Source organism: Lycium ferocissimum, chromosome 6 (genome assembly GCF_029784015.1).
Source record: "Lycium ferocissimum isolate CSIRO_LF1 chromosome 6, AGI_CSIRO_Lferr_CH_V1, whole genome shotgun sequence".
In the NCBI taxonomy this organism is placed as follows: domain Eukaryota; kingdom Viridiplantae; phylum Streptophyta; class Magnoliopsida; order Solanales; family Solanaceae; genus Lycium; species Lycium ferocissimum.
This window is the reverse complement of record NC_081347.1, coordinates 5,506,222-5,527,633: the sequence shown is the minus strand read 5'-3', so window position 1 is coordinate 5,527,633 and position 21,412 is coordinate 5,506,222. Positions and strand designations below refer to the sequence as shown.

General features: G+C 33.5%; 4 protein-coding genes across 5 annotated transcripts; 1 reads left to right on the top strand and 3 right to left on the bottom strand.

The window, feature by feature from the left end:
* Nucleotides 1–8,116: 8,116 nt before the first annotated feature.
* LOC132060581 (uncharacterized) lies at nt 8,117–9,777 on the top strand. Its single transcript, XM_059453581.1, has 2 exons — nt 8,117–8,969; nt 9,204–9,777. The coding sequence occupies exons 1-2, from the start codon at nt 8,853–8,855 to the stop codon at nt 9,642–9,644; spliced, it is 558 nt and encodes a 185-aa protein (XP_059309564.1). The 5' UTR covers nt 8,117–8,852; the 3' UTR covers nt 9,645–9,777.
* Nucleotides 9,778–11,062: 1,285 nt separating this feature from the next.
* Nucleotides 11,063–11,824, bottom strand: LOC132061042 (uncharacterized). The gene is made up of 3 exons (XM_059453922.1): nt 11,710–11,824; nt 11,317–11,615; nt 11,063–11,228 (listed from the first exon to the last, which is right to left on the bottom strand). The coding sequence occupies exons 1-3, from the start codon at nt 11,734–11,736 to the stop codon at nt 11,063–11,065; spliced, it is 492 nt and encodes a 163-aa protein (XP_059309905.1). The 5' UTR covers nt 11,737–11,824.
* Nucleotides 11,825–11,876: 52 nt separating this feature from the next.
* LOC132060580 (uncharacterized) lies at nt 11,877–14,403 on the bottom strand. 2 transcript variants are annotated; one of them, XM_059453579.1, is made up of 7 exons: nt 13,960–14,403; nt 13,762–13,875; nt 13,546–13,671; nt 13,056–13,202; nt 12,526–12,723; nt 12,161–12,428; nt 11,877–12,085 (listed from the first exon to the last, which is right to left on the bottom strand). In XM_059453579.1, the coding sequence occupies exons 1-7, from the start codon at nt 14,188–14,190 to the stop codon at nt 11,883–11,885; spliced, it is 1,287 nt and encodes a 428-aa protein (XP_059309562.1). In that variant the 5' UTR covers nt 14,191–14,403; the 3' UTR covers nt 11,877–11,882. The 2 variants fall into 2 exon arrangements, with proteins under 2 accessions (XP_059309562.1, XP_059309563.1); XM_059453580.1 differs by having other exon boundaries at nt 11,938–11,996.
* Nucleotides 14,369–16,415, bottom strand: LOC132061041 (uncharacterized). Its single transcript, XM_059453921.1, has 5 exons — nt 16,317–16,415; nt 16,024–16,235; nt 15,095–15,387; nt 14,565–15,009; nt 14,369–14,449 (listed from the first exon to the last, which is right to left on the bottom strand). Exons 1-5 carry the CDS (start codon nt 16,351–16,353, stop codon nt 14,369–14,371), a joined length of 1,068 nt encoding a protein of 355 aa, XP_059309904.1. The 5' UTR covers nt 16,354–16,415.
* Nucleotides 16,416–21,412: the final 4,997 nt, after the last annotated feature.

Genomic DNA, 21,412 nt, shown 5'->3' with positions numbered 1-21,412 from the left:
TGGGAGAGGGTGATGGACATGAAAATGAGAAGGGGTGTGTATATCTCTGAGAACCAATTCGAATCCATGCCTTGTAAAGGAGATTGTTGGAATAGTATAGGGATAGAAAAGGAGGCTTCCTATGGTGTTCACTAACTTAGAAAAGACATGTGACAAATTCCCAATGGAATTTCTGTGAAGATGCTTGAAGTCTAAAGGTGTACCTCTGGCATATGTTAGAACGATAAAGGACGTGTACAATGAAGTCAAGACCCGAGTAAGAGCGGTGGGAGGAGATTGGAATACTTTCCAGGTGTGATGGGGTTGCACCAAGATCTGCTCTTAGCCTATTTTTATTTAACTTAGTGATGAATGAATTGACTTGACATATTTTAAAAGGAGGTGTCGTGGTGTATGTTATATACATACGACATAATTTTAATGAACGAGATACGCAGCGGACTTAATGATAGTTTGGAAGTCTGGAGACAGACCCTAAACTCTAAAGGCTTCAGGTTGAGTAGGACTAAAATAGAGCGCGTGGAGTGCATGTTCAATGACACATCACAAGAGGTGGATCTGAAGTGAGGATTGATACACAAGTCATCCCTAAGAAAGGAAGCTTCAAGTATCTCGAGTCTATAATCCAAGGAAATAGGGAGATTGCTAGGGTGACGCACATCATATTGGAGCCCGGTGGATGAAATGGCCATGGAGGCTCGTATCCGATGTCCTGCGTGATAAGAATGTGTCACCAAGATTTAAAGGTAATTTCTATTGAGTGGTTTTAGACCGACTATGTTATAGCAGGTCGAGTGTTGGCCAGTCAAGAAGTCTCACGTTTATAAGATGAAGGTAGTAGAAATGAGGGTGCTTAGATGGATATGTGGAAAAACTCAAAGAGATAAGATTAGAAACGAAGACATGCGGCAAAAGTGGGAATGATCTCTATAGTGGACAAGATGCGAGAAAAAAGGATAAAATGGTTCAGACATGTGAAGAGGAGGAGACAGATTTGCCAGCGAGGAGGTCCAAGAGGTTGATTGTGATAAGTCTAAGGAGAGATAGATGGTATACCGAGGAAGAATTGGGGAGAGGCGATTGGACATAACATGACACATTTTCAGCGCATCGAGGTGTACTTCGGATAGGAGAGCATAGAAGTCAAGAATTAGGATAGACGGTTAGTAGATAGTCGAACGATTTCTCTCTTCCCAGCAGTAGAGCATGGTTTTAGCTTGGAGCTAGCACTTATCTGCTCTTTTACCAATATTATTATTATTATTACTATTATGCTAGCATTTTTTTATTCTTTAATTTTATTACTAGTGTTGTTTCATACCTTGGTTATCTTTACTATTCTTGTTGTTGTTTCTTACTTTGGTTATCTTTACTATTTTTATTGTTAATTCTTTTCTGTCTTCAATACTTTTATCGTAGTTTTTTTTTTCTTTTTTAACTCTTGCATTTTTTGCAAATCCGTTATGGAAGTCGTTTTTCTTGAGCTTATGGTCTACCTGAAACAACCTCTCTACCCCACAAAGGTAAGGGTAAGGTTTGCGTATCTGATCCTTTTCAAACCCATTTGTAAGTCTGCACTAGATATGTGTTGTTGTTTTATTGTATTTACTTATTAGTTAATTATAGATAATTTTTTAATTAATAATCTGATAAATATAATAACTAACCTTTTATTATAGGTTATAATTCACTGCTCACTGGTAGTATAAAATATTTTGTACACCGTAAATGTATATAGCTTAAATCCATTCTCCAATAGGCGTAAATAAAGTTAAGTTTTTGAGAAATTACAGGATTTGCAAAATGCGAAATATGAACGAATTGTTTTTTTTCCAACGTCAGATTTGCTTAAATTGACAACTGTTTCGATTTTCCTTTTGTAGATAACTGTTCTAAAACTTAAAAAGTTAAGCGGCTTGAAATGGAAAGAGATGTGAAATCAACGGGTAAATAAATTTAATCAAACAAACAATATACGAAAATTGAGCTTTTTTTTTCTAAATTATTTAATGGGAAAATTTGACCTCCTCACGTTTCTTCGTTTATCGACCGCCTTCTTCACGTTTACAATATTACTTCTTATCTCCCCTATTTTAACTTTTTTATAACAACTATTTTATTCTTTATTACTAATAAAAAAATAATATATCTGGACTGATTTGTCCTCCCTAAAATCATGCTCTTTTATTTAATTCTTATTTTGTCAATATCTCCTTTCCGATAAATTGAAAATAAAATACTCAAAGTGCTCTTCAGTCTTTTCAGCAGTCAGGGTTCTCTTTTCCTATTCCTCTTTAACTGTCTCCATTGTTCACAACCACGTTTGCCAATTCTTGGCCACTGCTGAACCTGTGGAACAAGTTAAAAAAGTTGGTTATGTAAAATCTTGAGCAATAAAGCAAAAAGCTTTGAACTTTATTGACTAAAAGCAATTAAAAACAAAAATAATAGAATTGCCACTCACTAGGAGAACTGGGCATCTTCTTGGCCTTTGGAGAACTTGAGAAATCTCTGAAGGCCTAGCAATATCTAATATAAGCATAGTAACAGAAGAATATGGAGAAAAAGTTAACGTACAAGGTTGACAAATGAAAAAGGAATGTGGAAAGTAGATGTAAAGGAGAAGAAGAAAATACCCAAAAATGAAAGGAACGATGCAGCATTTGGTAAAGTAGCTACTGGGAAAGAGCATTCATTCAGTTAGCTAAGACAACACTCAAAACTTTATCTCACCCATATTGTTGGCTTTGCTTGGTCATTTATATTTTTTAATATATAAAATTTAGTTTTAAAGTTTTTCTATATTTTTTTATCCTCTTTTTAATCAATTACAAGTTACTGGGCAAAATACTTTCTCCAAAAAGTTAAAACATGATTGATGAAGAGGCAAAAAAATATAAACATTGGGGTGAACTGCACATGATATTCCTTTTTAATATTCCTAAGAAATAACTTTTTAAAGGAGATATTGATAAGATAAGAATTAATTAAAAGAACATGATCTTAGAGAGGGCAAAACAGTCCAGATATATTATTTTTTTATTAGTAATAAATATAATAAAATAGTTGTTACAAAAAAATTAAAATAGGGGAGGTAGCCGTAATATTGTAAACGTGAGGGGAGGTCAGTGAAACGAAGCAAAACATGAAGGGAGGTCTCTGAAATTTTCCCTTATTTAATTGATATGCATGCTCTCCTGATTAGTTGGCATACTTGTCTTATCTTTTAATCTTATTCAATTAAATTCGAATAGAGAGTGAAAAATTGAATTGAACCAAACCAGTTTCGATTCGTTAATTGATATGCCTATTTATAAATCAAAGCGGAATAAATCCAATTGAATTAACTCAAAATTAATTTAATTAATAAATCAACCCCTTATACTTCAACATGTGGTATAAAAGTAATCGTACTCTCGTGATCAATTAACCTTGTGTCCACCACACGAAGAATGAAAAAGTAAAGAATCATTGACATTTTTATGGCCATCTCCTATTATCGAATATTTTAGTTTTAGGATTTTGTCAAAGGATGGCAATTTTACAGGATGCCATGGCTTTTCTTTTGTGGCCACTGGCCATGACATAAATGCAGATGTCAACAAGCCAATGCGGTGGACCTGACTACCTGAGTCACATATCACATACTTTAGAATAAAAATGTTGGGATCTTAAACTTGAACATGACATTGGAACGTTGGGTCCATTTCTTCATTATCTTATTCGCTAAAAGTTTGATCATATTGTGGCCCACTTCCTTATAATTAGTTTTCAAATTTTTTGAAACTCTCGGAAAACTTGAGCATTATCCTTGGTATTGTAGAAGAACCTAATCACTACGTCTGACTTGGCTAACCTGCCATCACAGACAAAACTACACCAAAAGAGCTTTTAATGCATATATTTTCCTTTTAATGATAGTTATTATAAAAATATTCTACTAAAGAATTAACGCCATTAGATCCAAGGTCGCTAAAGCTTTAACAAAGATTTATTAGGGCTAAAGTTTAGTATTGCCGATAATAATTGATTCTAGAATATAATTAGCGGCAATTAAGTTATTACCGCAAATTAATTACCACTAAAAGCATATTTTGTTGTAGTGAAGTTCGCAAACTACACATAAAATATAAACCACACTAAAAGTGCAATTCCCTTGCGATGAACTCGATCAGAAAAAGTTTTTTAAGGGAATCGATCTCAGGTCTCCCACGTGGAAAACCACTCAGCCGATCCTTGCGGGTAATTAGCTTTTATTTATGTGTATATTAGATGATAAAATTACCAATAAAGTGGCTGTGAGGTGATATATTTTTGTAAATTCATTGTAATATTTACAATTACTTATTTGCCGACAGAAACAATGAGCCTCTGATAAATTGATGGGGTTTTCAAGACTCTACTATTTAGCTGAATTGGTGTTTCTTTCAAATCAAACTCGTACCATCCAATAAATCAAACCAAATTGATGATAACAATCGGTCATTCATTTTAATTTGAGTTGATGTTCAATTTTTAAAATTGATAATTCGATATTAAGCAAAAATATAGTCAAGCAAACTGATAATACGCACACACACACACCATTTTATAAATATATTTGAAAAATGTTTTTTCAGTGGTAACTGCTATATAACGTCTTTAGATCACCTTTATCACACGTTATTTTTTTAAAAGACTTATTTGTCAAAAAAATTCCCTTCAAATTATGGTTAAATAATAGTCTAGTTAGGTAACAATCATTAGAAAAGTTATGATTAAAATGTGGTAATGTTAGAACTTCTAAAACTGAAAAGCAATAATCTATCACAAAAAAGAACATGGCATTGGAACGTTGGTTCCATTTCTTCACCATCTCATTTGCTAAAAGTTTGATCATATTGTGGCCCACATCCTTATAATTAATATTTTATTTTTTGGACTTCTGGAAAAACCTAGCTACACTATTCTTCTGTGCCAGTAGCATGCTTAGACATTTATATCTTAGGTTCATAACTACACGAGTAAAATGTGCTAAATGAAATGTAAACGGTGATGAAACAAGCTGAAAAAATTTCTTAGGTGAGAATGGAAATTGAGTGAATCGATTAGAGTCTCCCCACGTGGAAACCACTCGGCTGACCCTTGCGGGTAATTAGCTTTAATGTGTATATTAGATTATAAAATTACCAATAAAGCGGTTGTGTGGTGATATATTTTTGTAATTTCAATATAATGTAATGGTCGAATATTACAATTACTTATTTGCCGACAGAAACAACGAGCCTTTGATCAATTGATGGGGTTTTAAAGACTTAACTATTTAGCTGGATTGGTGTTTCTTTCAAATCAAACACGTAAAGAATCCAAGAGATCAAATCAAATTGATGAAACAATCGTCATTCATTTTAATTTGAGTTAGATGTTCAATTTTTAAAATTGATAATTCGATATTAAGCAAAAAATAAAGTCAAGCAAACTGATAATACGCACACATACACACACCATTTTATAAATATATTTGAACATCAATGGTCGCTCAATTTGAGCGCTATATAACGTCTTTAGGTGTCATTTATCACACGTTATTTCTTAAAAGATTTATTTGTCAATTTTTTCTTCTTCAAGATATGGTAAAAAAAAAAAATGGTGCATTTTTTTTGTGCAAAAATTATGGTTAAATAATAGTCTAGTTAGGTAACAATCATTAGAAAGGTTATAATTAAAATGTGGTAATGTTAGAACCTCTAAAAATAAAAATTAACAATCTATCACAAAAAAAAAAGACTTATTTTCTCATCAAATGGGCCTTAGATTCATATTTATTTGAGTGGGCAATTTGCAGGATTGACCTCGCTAAGGGTGGTGTTTAATTTAGGTAAAATTTCTCAAATGACTACCTTATTGTAGCTTCCTACCATTTGTAGCTACCCTTTTTAATATTACCATTCGTAGCTAAAAATCAGCTGATTTGTGTATGTTTTCGCATGTATTTGTTGCCAGCAAATACATGAGCATGCGGTAAAAAAACAAAGGAACAGGCTCCTTTATTTTAGCCTGTAATGGTGGTGGTATTAAATGAGAAATTAAGATATTTTTTACCTTCTTTTCCACAAAATCAGCTGTAATATTCCCTTTCCTTACACGTATCTCTTCTTCCATGCATTCTTCAACATTCAAAACATAAAAATTCAAATTGCAAATTAAATCTTCAACACCTCTAAAAATACATTAACAAAACAAACACGATCAATCATCAGGTAATTCGTGCAAAAACACCGTTTTGATTTCACAAATTTCGTCTATTCAAGTTGTATTTATGTGATTTCAATTTCTTTCTTGGAGCATAATGTCAAAGTTGTTTTATTTTTCTGATTTGTTTTTTTTATTTCTATCTTTATAACTGATATTCGAAAATAATGATGTAATATCATTGTAAGCGTGTCAATGAATGAATAATGCTCTTGAAAATTACGGTTGAAAGTATTTTAATGTACATGAATGGTTAGGAATCAAAAAAAAAAAAAAAATCCAAGTTCATATCTTTTATTTTTCTGAATCTAAATGGCATAGTATAATGCATGATCAGCTAAACTATGTATTTCTGAAGTGTAATTCAATATGTGTATGTTGTATTTGAATATTAGTGAGCTGTAAATCTAATTTGTATAAATTGTTCAAATTTGAACGTGAATCTTATGTTCGAACTGATTTTTCTTAATTTTTTAGGCATACATATTACAGGTTTTATGTTGAGACAGTGATTCAAAGATTTTTTTTTTTTATATATATAAAATGGCCAATATTTCATCGTTGATTAGACACTCTGGTATTATGAACGACGATAATAAATACGTCAATTACAAAATCGATGCTATGACTTTCAAGGAGTATTCGACGTATGAGGAATTGTTACAAACAGTTGCAACCCAATTAAATTTGGACAAGAAAATGAAAAACATAAACATAAAATACATGGTTGAAGGTGATTATATTCCAATGGAAATTCACAATGATATGGGTGTTAGGGTGTATGTGGAACTGAAGAAAGAGAACAAAGCATTACCAATGTACCCATTATGTATCATTACAACTGATAGAAGCATGGAGATATGTATATTGGGTGAGAGTTGTGTTGAAGGTGATTATTTGCAAATCGGATACACGAATCAAACGAATATAATGGAAACAGTTGGTTCCCGTGATTTGGCATCATCAAGTTGTGGAAAGGCTGATTTGTTATTCGAAAACAACAAGGGTATGGTTATTGATGACAAGAACCAAAAAGTAGTTGCCGTCGATCAAGTATACAAGGATAAAGATACATTAAAAGTCATGATGGTGAATTATGCAATTACAAACAGGTTCAACTATCGGACAGAAAGGAGCAATGCAATAAGGTATTAAAATGTGCATTTGTTTATGTATTTGTAACTGTGTTTTGTTATGTATTTAAACCGTGACAGTACAAGTGAAAGTATTTCTCAGCATGTGTATGTTTATTATAAAGTAGAATCAAAACTGATTTGTATGTATTTGTACTCATAAATAATGTATTTGGCCTGGGTTGCATTTGATTAACTTATTTACATATGGTAAAATTTCTCGTCGACCTTTGTATTAAAATACAAGAATAAATACATGATAATGTATTTTACATTACCGTGTGTGTGTGTTGTTTTAATGTGTTTTTTTATTGATGTTTTTTTTTTGTAGATACACACTTGTGTGCGTATCAGGAGAGTGTGATTGGAAATTCAGGGCATCAAGTGTAGGTAAGTCAGGAATGTTTAGAGTTAGGGAGTTTCAAGACAAACATACATGTCCGTTAAAGGAAAAGGTTTATTCCCAATGCCAAGCTACAAGTCGGTTGATAAGTGGGATTGTCAAACCAAAAATATCAAATCATAAGAGGAAATATACGCCTAAAGACATTGCGGAGGACGTCAAAAATGATTTTGGAATGGATGTTTCATACATGGTTGCTTGACGGGCCAAAGAAAAGGCGATGAACGATTTAATGGGTGAACCGGTGAATCTTATAAAAGATTACCCGGGATATCTATACATCTTGGATAAGACTTACCCGTGTTCACATATCAGAATGCGTAAAACCCGCGAAAATGAATTTTTGTATGTTTTTATAGCACTGTATGCATTTATCAAAGGCTTTGATTATTGTCGGCCAATTGTGGTAGTTGATGGAAGCCACTTAAAAACACCATACAATGGAACATTTGTCTCGGCAAGCACATTAGACGGTGCAGGTATGTCAAAAAAATACATATTAATTTATTACCTCAATATATATTTTATCTGTTTTAGACAAATACAAAATGTATTTTATTATTTTTTTTTCTTCTTAACTGTATCTCCAGGCAACATACTTCCCTTAGCATATGGTGTGATTGATTCTGAGAATGACACATCATGGACGTGGTTTTTTGAGCGTTTCAGAGAAACATATGGAATTAGAGAGAATATGTGTATCGTATCAGATAGGCATGAAAGTATAAACAAGGCTGTTTGTAGAATTTATCCAGAAGTTGCACATTATGCATGTATTTGGCATCTGTGGGGTAATGTATGTAAAAAATACAAGAAGAGCCATGATGTGCTGAGTCCTATTTTTTATTCCATGGCAAAGGCATACACGCAGGATGATTTCGATGAGTTGATGGGGAAGGTTCAAAAGGTAGATATGCGCGTGGCAGAGTATTTGGAATCGGCTGGTAGAGACAAGTGGGCTAGATTGTATGCATCTGTTAACCGAGGGTGGACAATGACTTCTAACATAGCAGAGTGCATTAACCGACATCTTCTAGCAAACTAGAGAACTGCTTATATATGACTTTCTCAAAGAAGTTAGAAGGATGTTTGGGAGATGGAATTACAATAACCGGAGAAATGGAACATACACGTTCACTACACTCGGTAAAAAGTTTCAGGAGATGCTATCAATCAACGAGTATCTATGTCTACGAATGACGGTATGTTTTAGTTTAATGCTTGTTATAATTTATTTGACAAACTTGTACTTGTACTAATCTGGTGTTTCTACACATTATATAGATGTGTATTTGGTATCCATGAACAGTTAGTATTAATGTAAATTTAATATATGCTTCTTTGAAAATTGATATGTATTTGTTTAATGGTTTGTTCATTTATTTTAAAATTCTGATTGGTTCAATAACAAATACATGTAATATTTATTTTTTCAGGTAGAACCGTCAACCGAATTCGTGTACACAGTACATGATGGAGGAAGGCGATTCATTCTTAATTTGAATAGCAAAACTTGCAGTTGTTGTATGTTTCAACTAGATGAAATCCCCTGCCCGCATGCATGGGCTGTCATTAAAAAGAAAAATCTGGTTGCTGATGATTATTGCTCTGATTTGTTCAAACCGGAGACCGTGTTGAAGACATATGATGTACCTGTGGATCCTCTACCCGACGAGCGTGAATGGAACATTCCCAAAAACATCTTGGAGGATGTGGTTTTGCCACCAAGATACAAGAGACCGCCTGGTAGGCCAAAGAAGAGGCGTGATAAGCCTTTAAGTGAATTGTTGTTTGGAAAGAGCAGACATGCTTGCAGTACTTGTGGACAACTTGGGCACAACAGACGTTCATGTAGTTTTGAGCCTCTAAGGAAGTGAATTTTTCTTGTGTTCCTATCCATTTAACTTTATTAGCGAAGATAGATTGGTTATTTAAGTATTTGAACACTTGTGTCAAAAACTTCTATTGACACATGTTGTAGTATTATAGAAATTTTTGCTATGAAATGAATGTCCCATTCATGAACACACATAATTGATTTTTTTTTTTCCGATACGTATGGTGTTTTTTTCAACTTCAAAAAATACTGCGTACTTGGTAAAATAACATACATATTATATCTGTAAAAATGATAAAGTTGTTTTTATTTTGGAATTTTTTTGGATTGGAGGCTCGTAGTTGTGCTGGTAATGTCAACTAAACATTATGTATTTGTTGGCCTTCTGAAAATTGTATAAACTGTAATAGAACATACATGTTTTTTGTGATCCTGGTGTCTGAAATTACACGGTAATGTTCATGTATTTTTAACACAAAAAAAAGGCAACCCATGTTCCGGTTAGAAAATGGTGTTGTCTATTCAACTTCATAACACTGCATATGTGGTATAAAAACGTACGTATTGTTTCCGAAACTGATGAAGTTGGTTTATTTTTTGCAATTTTTTTTGATTGAAATCATATAGTTGTGTTGGTCATGTCAAATACGCAAGATGTGTTTATTAAACTAAAACAAAAATGAATAAACTTTACTAAAACATACATATTTTGTGAACCTGGTGAATTAAACATACATATTTTGTGAACCTGGTGAATAAATGTATTTGTGGATTCATGATGTCACATTTTACTGTATTTTTTCCAAACTTCAGATATATTTGACAATATATGGAACTAAGTACATCAAACATATGGAACATAAACCCCCTGAGATTTCTTTGGTTAAATGATAATTATCCAACATCAGTCAAAATACATCTAAAAACATCAGATTGTTTGCTCTAATGAAAAAAAGGACAAAAAACATCGAATGCACGAATAGTATTTATCAAACATCAATTGCATCTACAGTGTCGTAATCGATTGCTGGCCTAATCGGTCTTGGTGGAACTTCATTATCACTCTCGGCTTTGTCAGCAACCTTGCGTTCAGCGTAGTCCCATAAGAGTGCACCGTATCTCATACGCTGCATGTGTGCATCAATGACATCTGGAATCCTTTCACCCGATGTCAAATACTCAGCATATGCTGCCGTGAAGACACCACAGTCCCTAAAAAAAAAAAAAAAAAAAAAAAAAAAAAAAAGAACTTATATTAGAAAATATATGTTTCAAGTTCTAAATAAAGTATTTCTAGTTCAAACAACTCATGTATTTTAGAAGAATAATAAATTGATAGGATATATCATGTATTTGATACACTATGATATTTTTAAAAATATATGTTTACTACTTACGAGCTACCGACGGTTGATGCGATTTTCAACATAGACAACTTCAAGGATATCGATCTGTCCCTTATCCGCATATCTTTGGGTCTTTCACCAAATCTATGCTTTTTTTATTTACATAGAATCCAGCCAGATGTAGGAAATGTGGCAGAAGTGTAGCAAGCTTTTTTATTTCATTCCTAACAACTGCGTTGTGCCCGGCTGATTGATACGAGTTGTAAACATACAGACGCCTGTACATTTAAAAAAAAAAAAGAATTCAGCGGTAAAATGATGAATGAAACACTAATGATAAAATATTTAATTCATCATCAAAAATACCTGTCCTTGAATGAAAGAAGTACCAATAACCAATGATTTTCTTCTTTTATATTCACCGGTATTAGCACGTTGTCAACCGTATGCCACGGGACATTGGCAATAAGCCTGTGGCCCTTAACATACTCAATCAATACTTGCTCTTCATTTGCCACGTTTGTCTGGGTTTCAACATTGTGATATGCGTGGTGGACCACATCAATTCTCTGCTTGAATAGGCAGTCAACAGTGGTGAAGCTGAAATTGTTCCTTTTATCATACTTTCCTTTCTTCCGAAAGTAATAGAAAATGACGTCAATGTGCTGGAATTGTCAAAAATACATCAATTAGATCACATTCAAATACATAAAAACATTTTAGTAACAAAAGGTGAATTTCATTGCTGATAAAAATCACCTCGTCATTCCAAAGCTGACCATCCATCGATAACAGGTAAAATCAGTTCTTATCATTGACAGTTGTGATGCCAAAATTGAATTTGACTCCATTGTCAAAAACTGCCATTTTTTTTCTTTTCGTAATGGTCTTCGTAATTCTTTACTGGCAACAAAACAAACAAATACATCAACTTATTCACAAAAACCATGCGGAATCACTGTATGTAATACTGGGATAAAAACATACTTGCTATCGTGCCTCACAAGCAGACCGTTTCGAAGCCAAATACGGTATTCATCCACAATCTGTACATCAAGTGGACCGGTAATGGGATCTTGCTGGAATGGATATTTTTTATCAAACACATGAACATGATCCTTTCCCGAACTACTACCTGTGTATTTGGTCTTTAAACATTAACAGTTGCGTATTAAAAAACAAACAAGTAAATTAAAAATTAGATATATACCAAAATCTGTCACAAACGGTGAAGACTTGTATTTACTGGGGCGTGTAGCTCGTGGGACTGATGGATGTAACATGATTTCTTTCCCTGGGGTTTGGCTTGGTAAATACTCATCAGGCAACAACCACTGAGACAACGGCTGCGCGTTACAAACTGCTGCCTGGGGTTCCTCTAAGACAGTTGAGCTGGTGTTTTCCTCGATTTTTTCCTCTTGAACTTGTTCATTAGCCATTTCTGATTCTGCTATATTTGCTAGCACCTGTGCGATCACCTACTCAAAAAATACAAAAAGAAACATTATTCAGTCACTTGTATGATACATTTTAAAAAAGAAAAAATGGCTGAATCAGAATACGTTTATTTCGAACCTCGAAATTATTTGAATCATCAGAACATTTTTGCTCTTCCACAGTATGTTTCCCTGTTTGATCAGCCGGACGTTCAACCGAAGTCTTCGGTTCTCCTGAAAGATCACCTCCTTCCGCAATCTCTTCGGTTGAAGCTTTCATCGTATCGCCGCTCTCATTGCCAATACCAACTTGAATATCCGGTGCAAGACCCTTTTCCTTATAAAAAACACAGGCCAAAAGTCTATAAAATACATGAATCTAATAGATAAAAAACTATATTAAATACATAAATACATGAGAAACTATTTGTTGAAGATGTCCAAAAGCAGTAAACAAATACATAAGGAAAACAGTGAACAGTCATGCTGTCAAACAAACAATATAGTTTTAAAAAATACATGACACTACTGTTTTTCATATCAATATCAAATACATAATATTTTAAAGTCCAGTAGATCCCAAATTTTCATCATACCTGAATTATATTTTTTTTAAAATAACATATAAAAATGAGTAAAAAATGGTAAATACATTAAAAAAAAATATACCTCTGTTGGATCAGCCGGACGTTCAACCGAAGTCTTCGGTTCTCCTGAAAGATCACCTCCTTCCGCAATCTCTTCGGTTGAAGCTTTCAGCGTATCGCCGCTCTCATTGCCAATACCAACTTGAATATCCGGTGCAAGACCCTTTTCCTTATAAAAAACACAGGCCAAAAGTATATAAAATACATGAATATAATAGATAAAAAACTATATTAAATACATAAATACATGAGAAACTATTTGTTGAAGATGTCCAAAAGCAGTAAACAAATACATAAGGAAAACAGTGAACAGTCATGCTGTCAAACAAACAGTACACAAAAAATACATGACACTACTGTTTTTCATATCAATATCAAATACATAATATTTTAAATCAATATCAAATACATAATATTTTAAAGTCCAGTAGATCCCAAATTTTCATCATACCTGAATTATATTTTTTTTAAAATAACATATAAAAATGATAAATACATTAAAAAAAATATACCTCTGTTGGATGCACATCACCCGTATCAGTCTCCATGTGAATACCGTCACCATGGTCCATGTAATCATCAGCTTCTTGATGTATGTTGCCATCAGGTAAAGGAACATGAGTTTCGCTGTCATCACCCTAAAAAAAATGATGTATTTGTTAGATACATATGCTTCCTACTTCACACTGAAGGCAATCGTTTCAATATGTATTTATTGATTTTTTTACCTTTTCTGAATTTTGTTTCCCTTTGACATGTTCCAAAACCTTTTCGAAGTTTTCATCAATAACTTTGCGAAGATCCTTGAGCTCAGTAAAAACATCCTTGAATTCAGCAAGCACCTAAATGGTAATAACAACAAATTCATTGTAAAATCCTTATTTGTTGTAGTTTGATGAATATCAAAATAAAATAAAAAAACTTACTTCCTGCTTAAATTGATTAAGTTCCTGCCTCAAACTTGTGAGGTCAACTGATTTGCTGGTAGATACGTCGTCAACAGGAACGCGGTGGACACTTGGAGCAGCTTTTTCTTTTCCCTTTGATTGAACCGACTTATCTACCACCGAAGCAGATTTTTTAGATGATTGTCCAACTGTAGAATTTTTTGGGATTGTGGTTGGTGACTTCTGAACAAGCAATGCTGCCGTTGACATCTTCCTAGGCTTCTTGTGCGGTGGAGATTTTGAAGCATCGTTCTTTTGAGTTTTCTTGGCAGCAGCAACATGGGGAGGTGTTGTGGTAAAATCTGCATATTCATTTTCCTCTTGGTGTATTTGAGGTGGTGGTGCAGTCTGTTGACCAGGTATGGACGCAGACCAAGCTTCTCAACCTCTAACATGGTCGGAACAATGTTGTTGAATTTAAGAATGTCCAGCACATAAATATATTGTGAACTGTCAGTTTAGAACCTCTCTGTATTTTACAAATACACAACAAAAATACATAAAATACACACAACAACTAAAATACACAAAATGCAAGTGTAAAATACTAGTTGATAGGCATGTATTTAATGTAAGTATTTTACCTCACCGTCCTTAAACATGCCCAACATCAAGTAGTTAACTGATGGCTTTTGGTTCACTGTTCTCCAATTAAACATTCTTGGGATTCGGCTTCCGGTTTTAACCATTAAATTAGGGTCAACATTAGAGCAGCACTCATATATCCACACTTGCATAGCAAAAGGAAAACCCCGTAGACAATAAAACTGCTTCGGCTTGTCCATCTTGTGGTGAATACTCTTAATCAAATCATCAAATGCTTCCTTACCCCATGTATATTCATTGTACTGTTCACTCTCCACCAAGTCAAAATGATGTCTTGGGACTGTGACGTTCCTTTTTTCACTTGAAAGTATGTAATTATGAATGAAATACAGGATCGCAATCTTTACAGCATCTTCATCTGCGTTATCACCAACACCCCAATCCTTGTCTTCAAAGCACTTATTTAAAGTCATCTTTAAAACACTATTACCAGAACCACCGAAATATTCATCCAACAATCTGTTAGGACCCTCGTCAAAAACAACTTCATCCCCGTAACACTTCAAACCAAATTAAAGCAAACTCAAAAAGACCGAATGTCAATTCCGTCCCATTAATATCGATAACAAACGCATCACTATTACTACGCTTCAACTCCCTAACCATAAAACACCTAAATAACTGACCCTGCACCTCAGTGTCAACTTGCATCTGCATATATTGTCCAAAAATAGTTTTGGAAAATAGCTTGAATTGTCTATCGGTCAGTTTGTCCTTCAACTCATCTTTAATGTTATGGTTCATATATGAAGCATAACGTATCGGTTGAGTGGGGGGGCGTTTAACCAGGAATTTGGAGGCCTAAAAGTTTGAATATAATGGCAACACATGAGAATCAAAAATATATAATCATACATAAACCTGTTATTAATTTAAAAAAATACACAAATGTGAGGAATTACAAATACATGATACATAGTTGATAATTTGATAACAAATATGGTTAGTGAAATACATGATACATTGTATGTATGTTTCAAATACAAAGCAAATTCAAACAAATACAAAAATACATACGACTACTATCCCATCTATTAATGAATTGTTCAGATCAATAAATACATGCAAACAAAAAACAGTTATTGAGATGTTTAGCTGACAAACGTTGAACAAATACACCTTTTATCTGACACATACACATACCTGCTTTTTAAAACATACATAAACCTGCTATTAATTTTAAAAAAATACACAAATGTGAGGAATTACAAATACATGATACATAGTTTGATAATTGATAACAAATATGGTTATTGAAATACATGATACAGTTGTATGTATGTGTTCTCATCTATTAATGAATTGTTCAGATCAATAAATACATGCAACCATACTTACGGATGCGGTAAAAAATACATGAATCATTAACCGAATTTGGGCAACATGTAAAATACAATTTTATTCACAAAAATATATATATAAAAAATCAAAAAATACCTGCTTGTTCACAGTTAATTGTTGTTCTCCGGTATCTGTCTCTACAACATTCTTCCCTTTGCTACTAGAAGCAACATCGGATGTTTTTCTCCTCTTTGTGGCAGTATCAGAATCATTTTTTTTCTCCAAATTAACAGTTGAAGGATTTCTGATTCTGACAGGATCATGGATTTTCTTAGATCTCCTTTCAGCAACCAATTTCTCAGCAGAAGCTGCATCAACATCATGTTGTTGCTGAGAAATACCCAAATCAAAAGAAGGGGAATCTAAATTTTGAAGAGTATGTGGGATACCTCTTGTAACCCTACTAGATATGCTTTCATCCGCCATTAATTGATGTTTTTCACTACTCAAATTGGGAAACCCTAAGCATTGAAAGTTAAAAATCTTGAAAAAAGTCAAAAATATTGAATTAAATTGACCAAAATACATAAAAAAGTGAAAACTTACACAAATACACCACCACCCACAAATCTCGACAATAAATTGTAGTGGAATCGTGCTTGATGGTAATGGATAGATTCTGAGGAGAAAAAAACGGCTAAAATTAATGGAAAGGGAGAGAGAAACGTAATGTATATTACGTGAGTTTCAAAAATGGGAAGTTGGGATAGTGTTTACCGTTATTTACGGTGTATTTGAGAACTGATAAGTGCAAGTTACTGTTGTATCTAGAATGGGTAATTTAGAAAATTAATTAGCTATTATTATTAATTTTAATAAAAGGTAGTTATTAACATTAAATAGGTAGTAAAAGTAGCTATAACAAGTAAATTTTCCTTTAATTTTTACCCCTCAAAATGGTGGTTTTCAAATTTTGTCCCTCAGGCAGAAATTCTGTCTGTGCCCATGTAAATTCTGCCTTGCATGGATAGATTTGCAAAAAAATTGCCTTTTGCCTTGAGGCAGAATTGCCTAGCTATTTTTTTTTCTTTTTTACTAAGTTGGGGTTCGAACCCACAACCTCGGGATGTTAGGCGAAGGACAAAACTTAAAGACCACCAATTTGAAGGGCAAAAATTAAAGACCACACCAAATGAAAGACAATCCGCGCAAAAAAAGGGTATTCGAGTAGCACGGGTTCACTTGTGTTCTTCAACTTTTTGATTGTTGCTGCCAGCCTGCCACTAACTTAAAATTTCACTTGTAGTATTCTAATTTTAATTTAGGGAATTTTACATAAATGACTAACATTTAGGGATTTTAAATTGGGCATAGCTACATTTTAGCTAATTACATTTCGTAGCTACAGTGCGCGCTACAGTAGTTTGCTACAGTGATTGTATTCAAAATTCGGTTGAGTCAGATTTTGCTGTATTCAAATCAGATGTATTCAACTAAAACATCAAAAACACAAAAATTTGCACTAAAAAAATTAACGAATACACTCAAAAACTGAATACAAGAAATAAATTTCACTCTATTCATTTGTATACACTTCAAAATTCGCTATATTCATTTGTATACAAGAAATAAAATTAACGAATACACTCAAAACTGAATACAAGAAATAAAACGGTCAGATTCCGGCCAGATTTGGTTGTTCCCATTCAGATCTGACCGATGTCACTGTCGTCGTCATCAACATCGGATTGTATTCAAAAATAGAAAGCCATTTCCGGCCAGATCTGACTGTTTCCGTTCGGATCTGGCCGGTACGGGAGGCGGAGTTGTAAGCCATCGTCGTCATGAGGGAAAAGAGAGAGAGACGGCGAACAACAACAACCACCACAGCCAACAACAATAACAGCACCGTCAAAATGAATACAAAGTCTCCTAATCTTCTCCGCCACAACAACAACACCAGCCATCGCCGGAGCTTACTTCTTCGGCGAACTACAACAACAAGAACACGAACCACAACCAACAGCAACATGAATTAATCAATGATTCCCCAAGTACAAGAAATATCCCTACAATGTTCCGTCTGGCTTTCGCATGAAGCAATGGTGACGATGAGGGAGCAAAGGATCGGAACTCGTTCGCCGGAGCTCCGACGGCGATATTGAGAGCAGAAGGGAGGGAGAAGGAGGGAGGAGAGAGAAAAATGTGGATACAGGGGTTGCTTTTTTATTTTAACCTATTTTGTATGTTTTAGTTATGGAGGGTAATTGATATACACCTTTTGGCTACGAGGTGTAAATAAATTAAAGTATAGCTACTAGATAAAAATAAGGTCTAATGTTAGCTACACCTTGTAGATTTCCCTTTAATTTAAGTCAGTGGCTTGAAGTTTCTTCTTCGACTTCTTTGGCCATTTGTTAGAAATTTGAACATAGTTCGAACTTTAAGTCAATAGCCTGAAGTGTTAAGTCATGGGGTAATTAATTCAAACATATAATGCCACTTAGGGGTGGGCGTTTGGGCCGTCGGATTGAATATGAAAATTTCAATTTCGGATTGAATAAATTAAAATCCAAATCCAAATTCAATCCAAATAAGCTCGGACCAGATTAGATTTTTTAAGTTCGGTGTCGGATTAATATTTTGAATTTTCGGTTTTGACTTTTGAGCCTTTGAGGCAGACTTATTAGGAACGAAATTCATGTGTCCCGGTTACCAAGTCATGTCTTAGAATAATATAAACGTTACCACTAAACCAAAAGATATCGAGTCACATAAAGTTCTACATTATTCCCTCTGTTTCATTGGAAGTTGCCTCATTCTTAAAGTAGTGAAGTAAACTCCAGCTTTAAAAGATATATTATAATTAATTTAGTAGAAAAATCTATATTGGACTGAAAGTTATAATGGGTAACGTCGTAGGGTTCTAATCTAACTGGACCTTTGGACTAATAGTATTGGGTACATATATTATGAGTAGGGCTAAATATAAGGTTTAAAGATTTCGGATTTTCGGATATCCGTAAATCCAAAGGACTAAATCCATATCCAATTCGAAATTCAAAAATTTTAAAAATAAAATCCGAAAATCCAAACCAAATATCCAAAAAAATCAGATTTCGATTTGGATTTCGGGTTGACCCAAACTATGTCCGCCCCTTTGCCACTAGTGACTAGTCTAAAGTTTAGAACTAATCTATTTCGTTCGGCATGAAATCAGAACTAATATATTAATGAAAGAATTTTCACTTATATTGTGTTATAAACTATAAATCCTCGTTAACTAATTAGTTGTTTGGCCTAATTAAAGATAAAATACCAAATATTAATTGTTGTCTAACATTATAGCATTGACCACATTTTTTACAAAAGAAAAAAAGGAGGAGGGAGAGGGGAAGATGAAGAAAGCTAGAAGAGAATTGGCTAATTTTAATGCTGAATTTTTTCTTAAACAACGGTCCTATAAAGTGATAATTACTGGTGCAAATCACCCATTATTACTTCTTTTAAACAACTGTTCTATAACTTTTTAGTTAAATATAACTTTGAATTATAAGAAGGAGAAGGAAAATGAAAAGGAGAAAAAGAAGAAGCAATATTTGTGCGGTGAACCTTATGTTTAATCAGGCCATATGAATTATTTATATTTTCTTAAATTTTGAATGTTATGCAAACGTTGATATCTCTTTTAATAATACCCCTAAGGTTAATTATTGGTGCAAACCACTCATTATTATTTTCAATGATCTTACGCCAATGCACATTTTCAAAGGAGGATGATGAAGATGAAGAGGAGGAAAAGGAAGAAGAAAGCAAAATGTACTTTTTCGCAGTTCCACTTATCCCATTATTAGCATTTAATTTTCTATAAACTTTTAGTTAAAATACTAGGAGTACTTTGAAAGAAAAATAGGCACAGTAGAAGAAGAAGAAACAACACCGTCTTCCGCCTATGCCATCGTTAGAGCCTGTTTGGCCAAGCAGTCAAAAACTACTTATTTTGAGTAGCACTTTTGTTAAAACAATTTATCATAAAAATACTTTTTGAAGAATAGCAACTTGTGTTTGGCCAATTCATTTGAGAAGTATTTTTTTTTTTCCAGTAAATGATAAACAAATTGTGTTTGATCATTTTTTTTAAAACGTACTTTTGAGTGTCAAATTACCGGAAAAAAATGTATCATGTGGTACGTCTTACTATTAGAATTGTTTAAACGAAGAAATTATTTTAACTATTAATTGTGAAAGCCTTTTGATGCAAATCGAGACACCAATATTGACATCAAGAGTGACGGTGTGGGCTATCTTGGATATAGAAAATTTCAATCACCCAAGAAGAGTTTAAAGTGTCATGAAAGATTCATTAAAGAACTTTTAAAGCTCATAATATGCTCAAATGGATTTATGAGGGAAGTAGTGACGGATTGACAATCAAGGATCTCAAGGGCTTTGGACCATTCTTCCGATCATCATGAGCTTGGAGAATTTAAAGAAAGCATAGGAGGAAGACTTTAAGACCACCAATATGCTCAAGTGACTATTTTTATAATTTGATTATTCTTGTATTGTGGTTATTTTTAAGACAATTACAAATAGTCTTTCAAGTCTTCGTATTAAATCAGCTAATTTTGAAGATAGAAAAGATACTTGGTATGCCTGAACTACGCAGGACTTACCCTCCACTCATTGCAATATGTTAGGTGACTGGGTTATAAAGAACATGTGATGATAATATTATCATGATGTGTCGAGGACCAGGTTCTTCAGCTCAAGACATATATGTTTCCCTTCCAACCTTATCTCTCCATAATCTTTAATATAACTCCTCATCTTTTCCTCCTCCCTTATCACTCTATAATCCATTAACGATGCTTTGGAAGCCATTATTATAATTCATCTCTAATAGAATACTCTAACCCCGTAACAATGAGCTGTAAGCTATCAATATGATTCATCCGAACTCTGAACTATAATCCACCGACGAGCATCTAAAGCTATTGATATAATTCACCTCATGTAAAGTACTATAACCGCATATCGTTAATCTGGGAGGATTCCCTTACATCTCTTTAATGAACCTTATGGGTACTCTAAGTAAAGATTTTCAAGTATGAGTTCATTTCTCTTCCCTCTTGGATTGAATCTAATATATTAGTGCATTTGAATTTTTAGATTATCTTTCTTTTCTTCTAAAGTCTATTCCTCTTCATTCTATTTCTTAATCATATTGATGTATCTAGCTTGTTTAATTGTGGTTCAATTTTTTGCTCTTGCATCTTGAATCACATCGCCTTTGAAATTACGTGGAAAAATATTATAACTAGTATTTTTCTAGCAATACTTTGTTATTCCAGATAAGGAGAGGAGAAATAGAGAAAAAAGCGAGAAGTAACATGTATTTATAATTGACGGACTCTTCTAAAGAGGAAAAGGAAAAGCGATTTTTTTTTTTTTTTAAAAGACATGGTGAAAAGCAAGAGAAAAAAGAGTTTGTAATTAACTGAAAGATATATGCGTTAAATTAATGAGGGATAATTTGATAAAT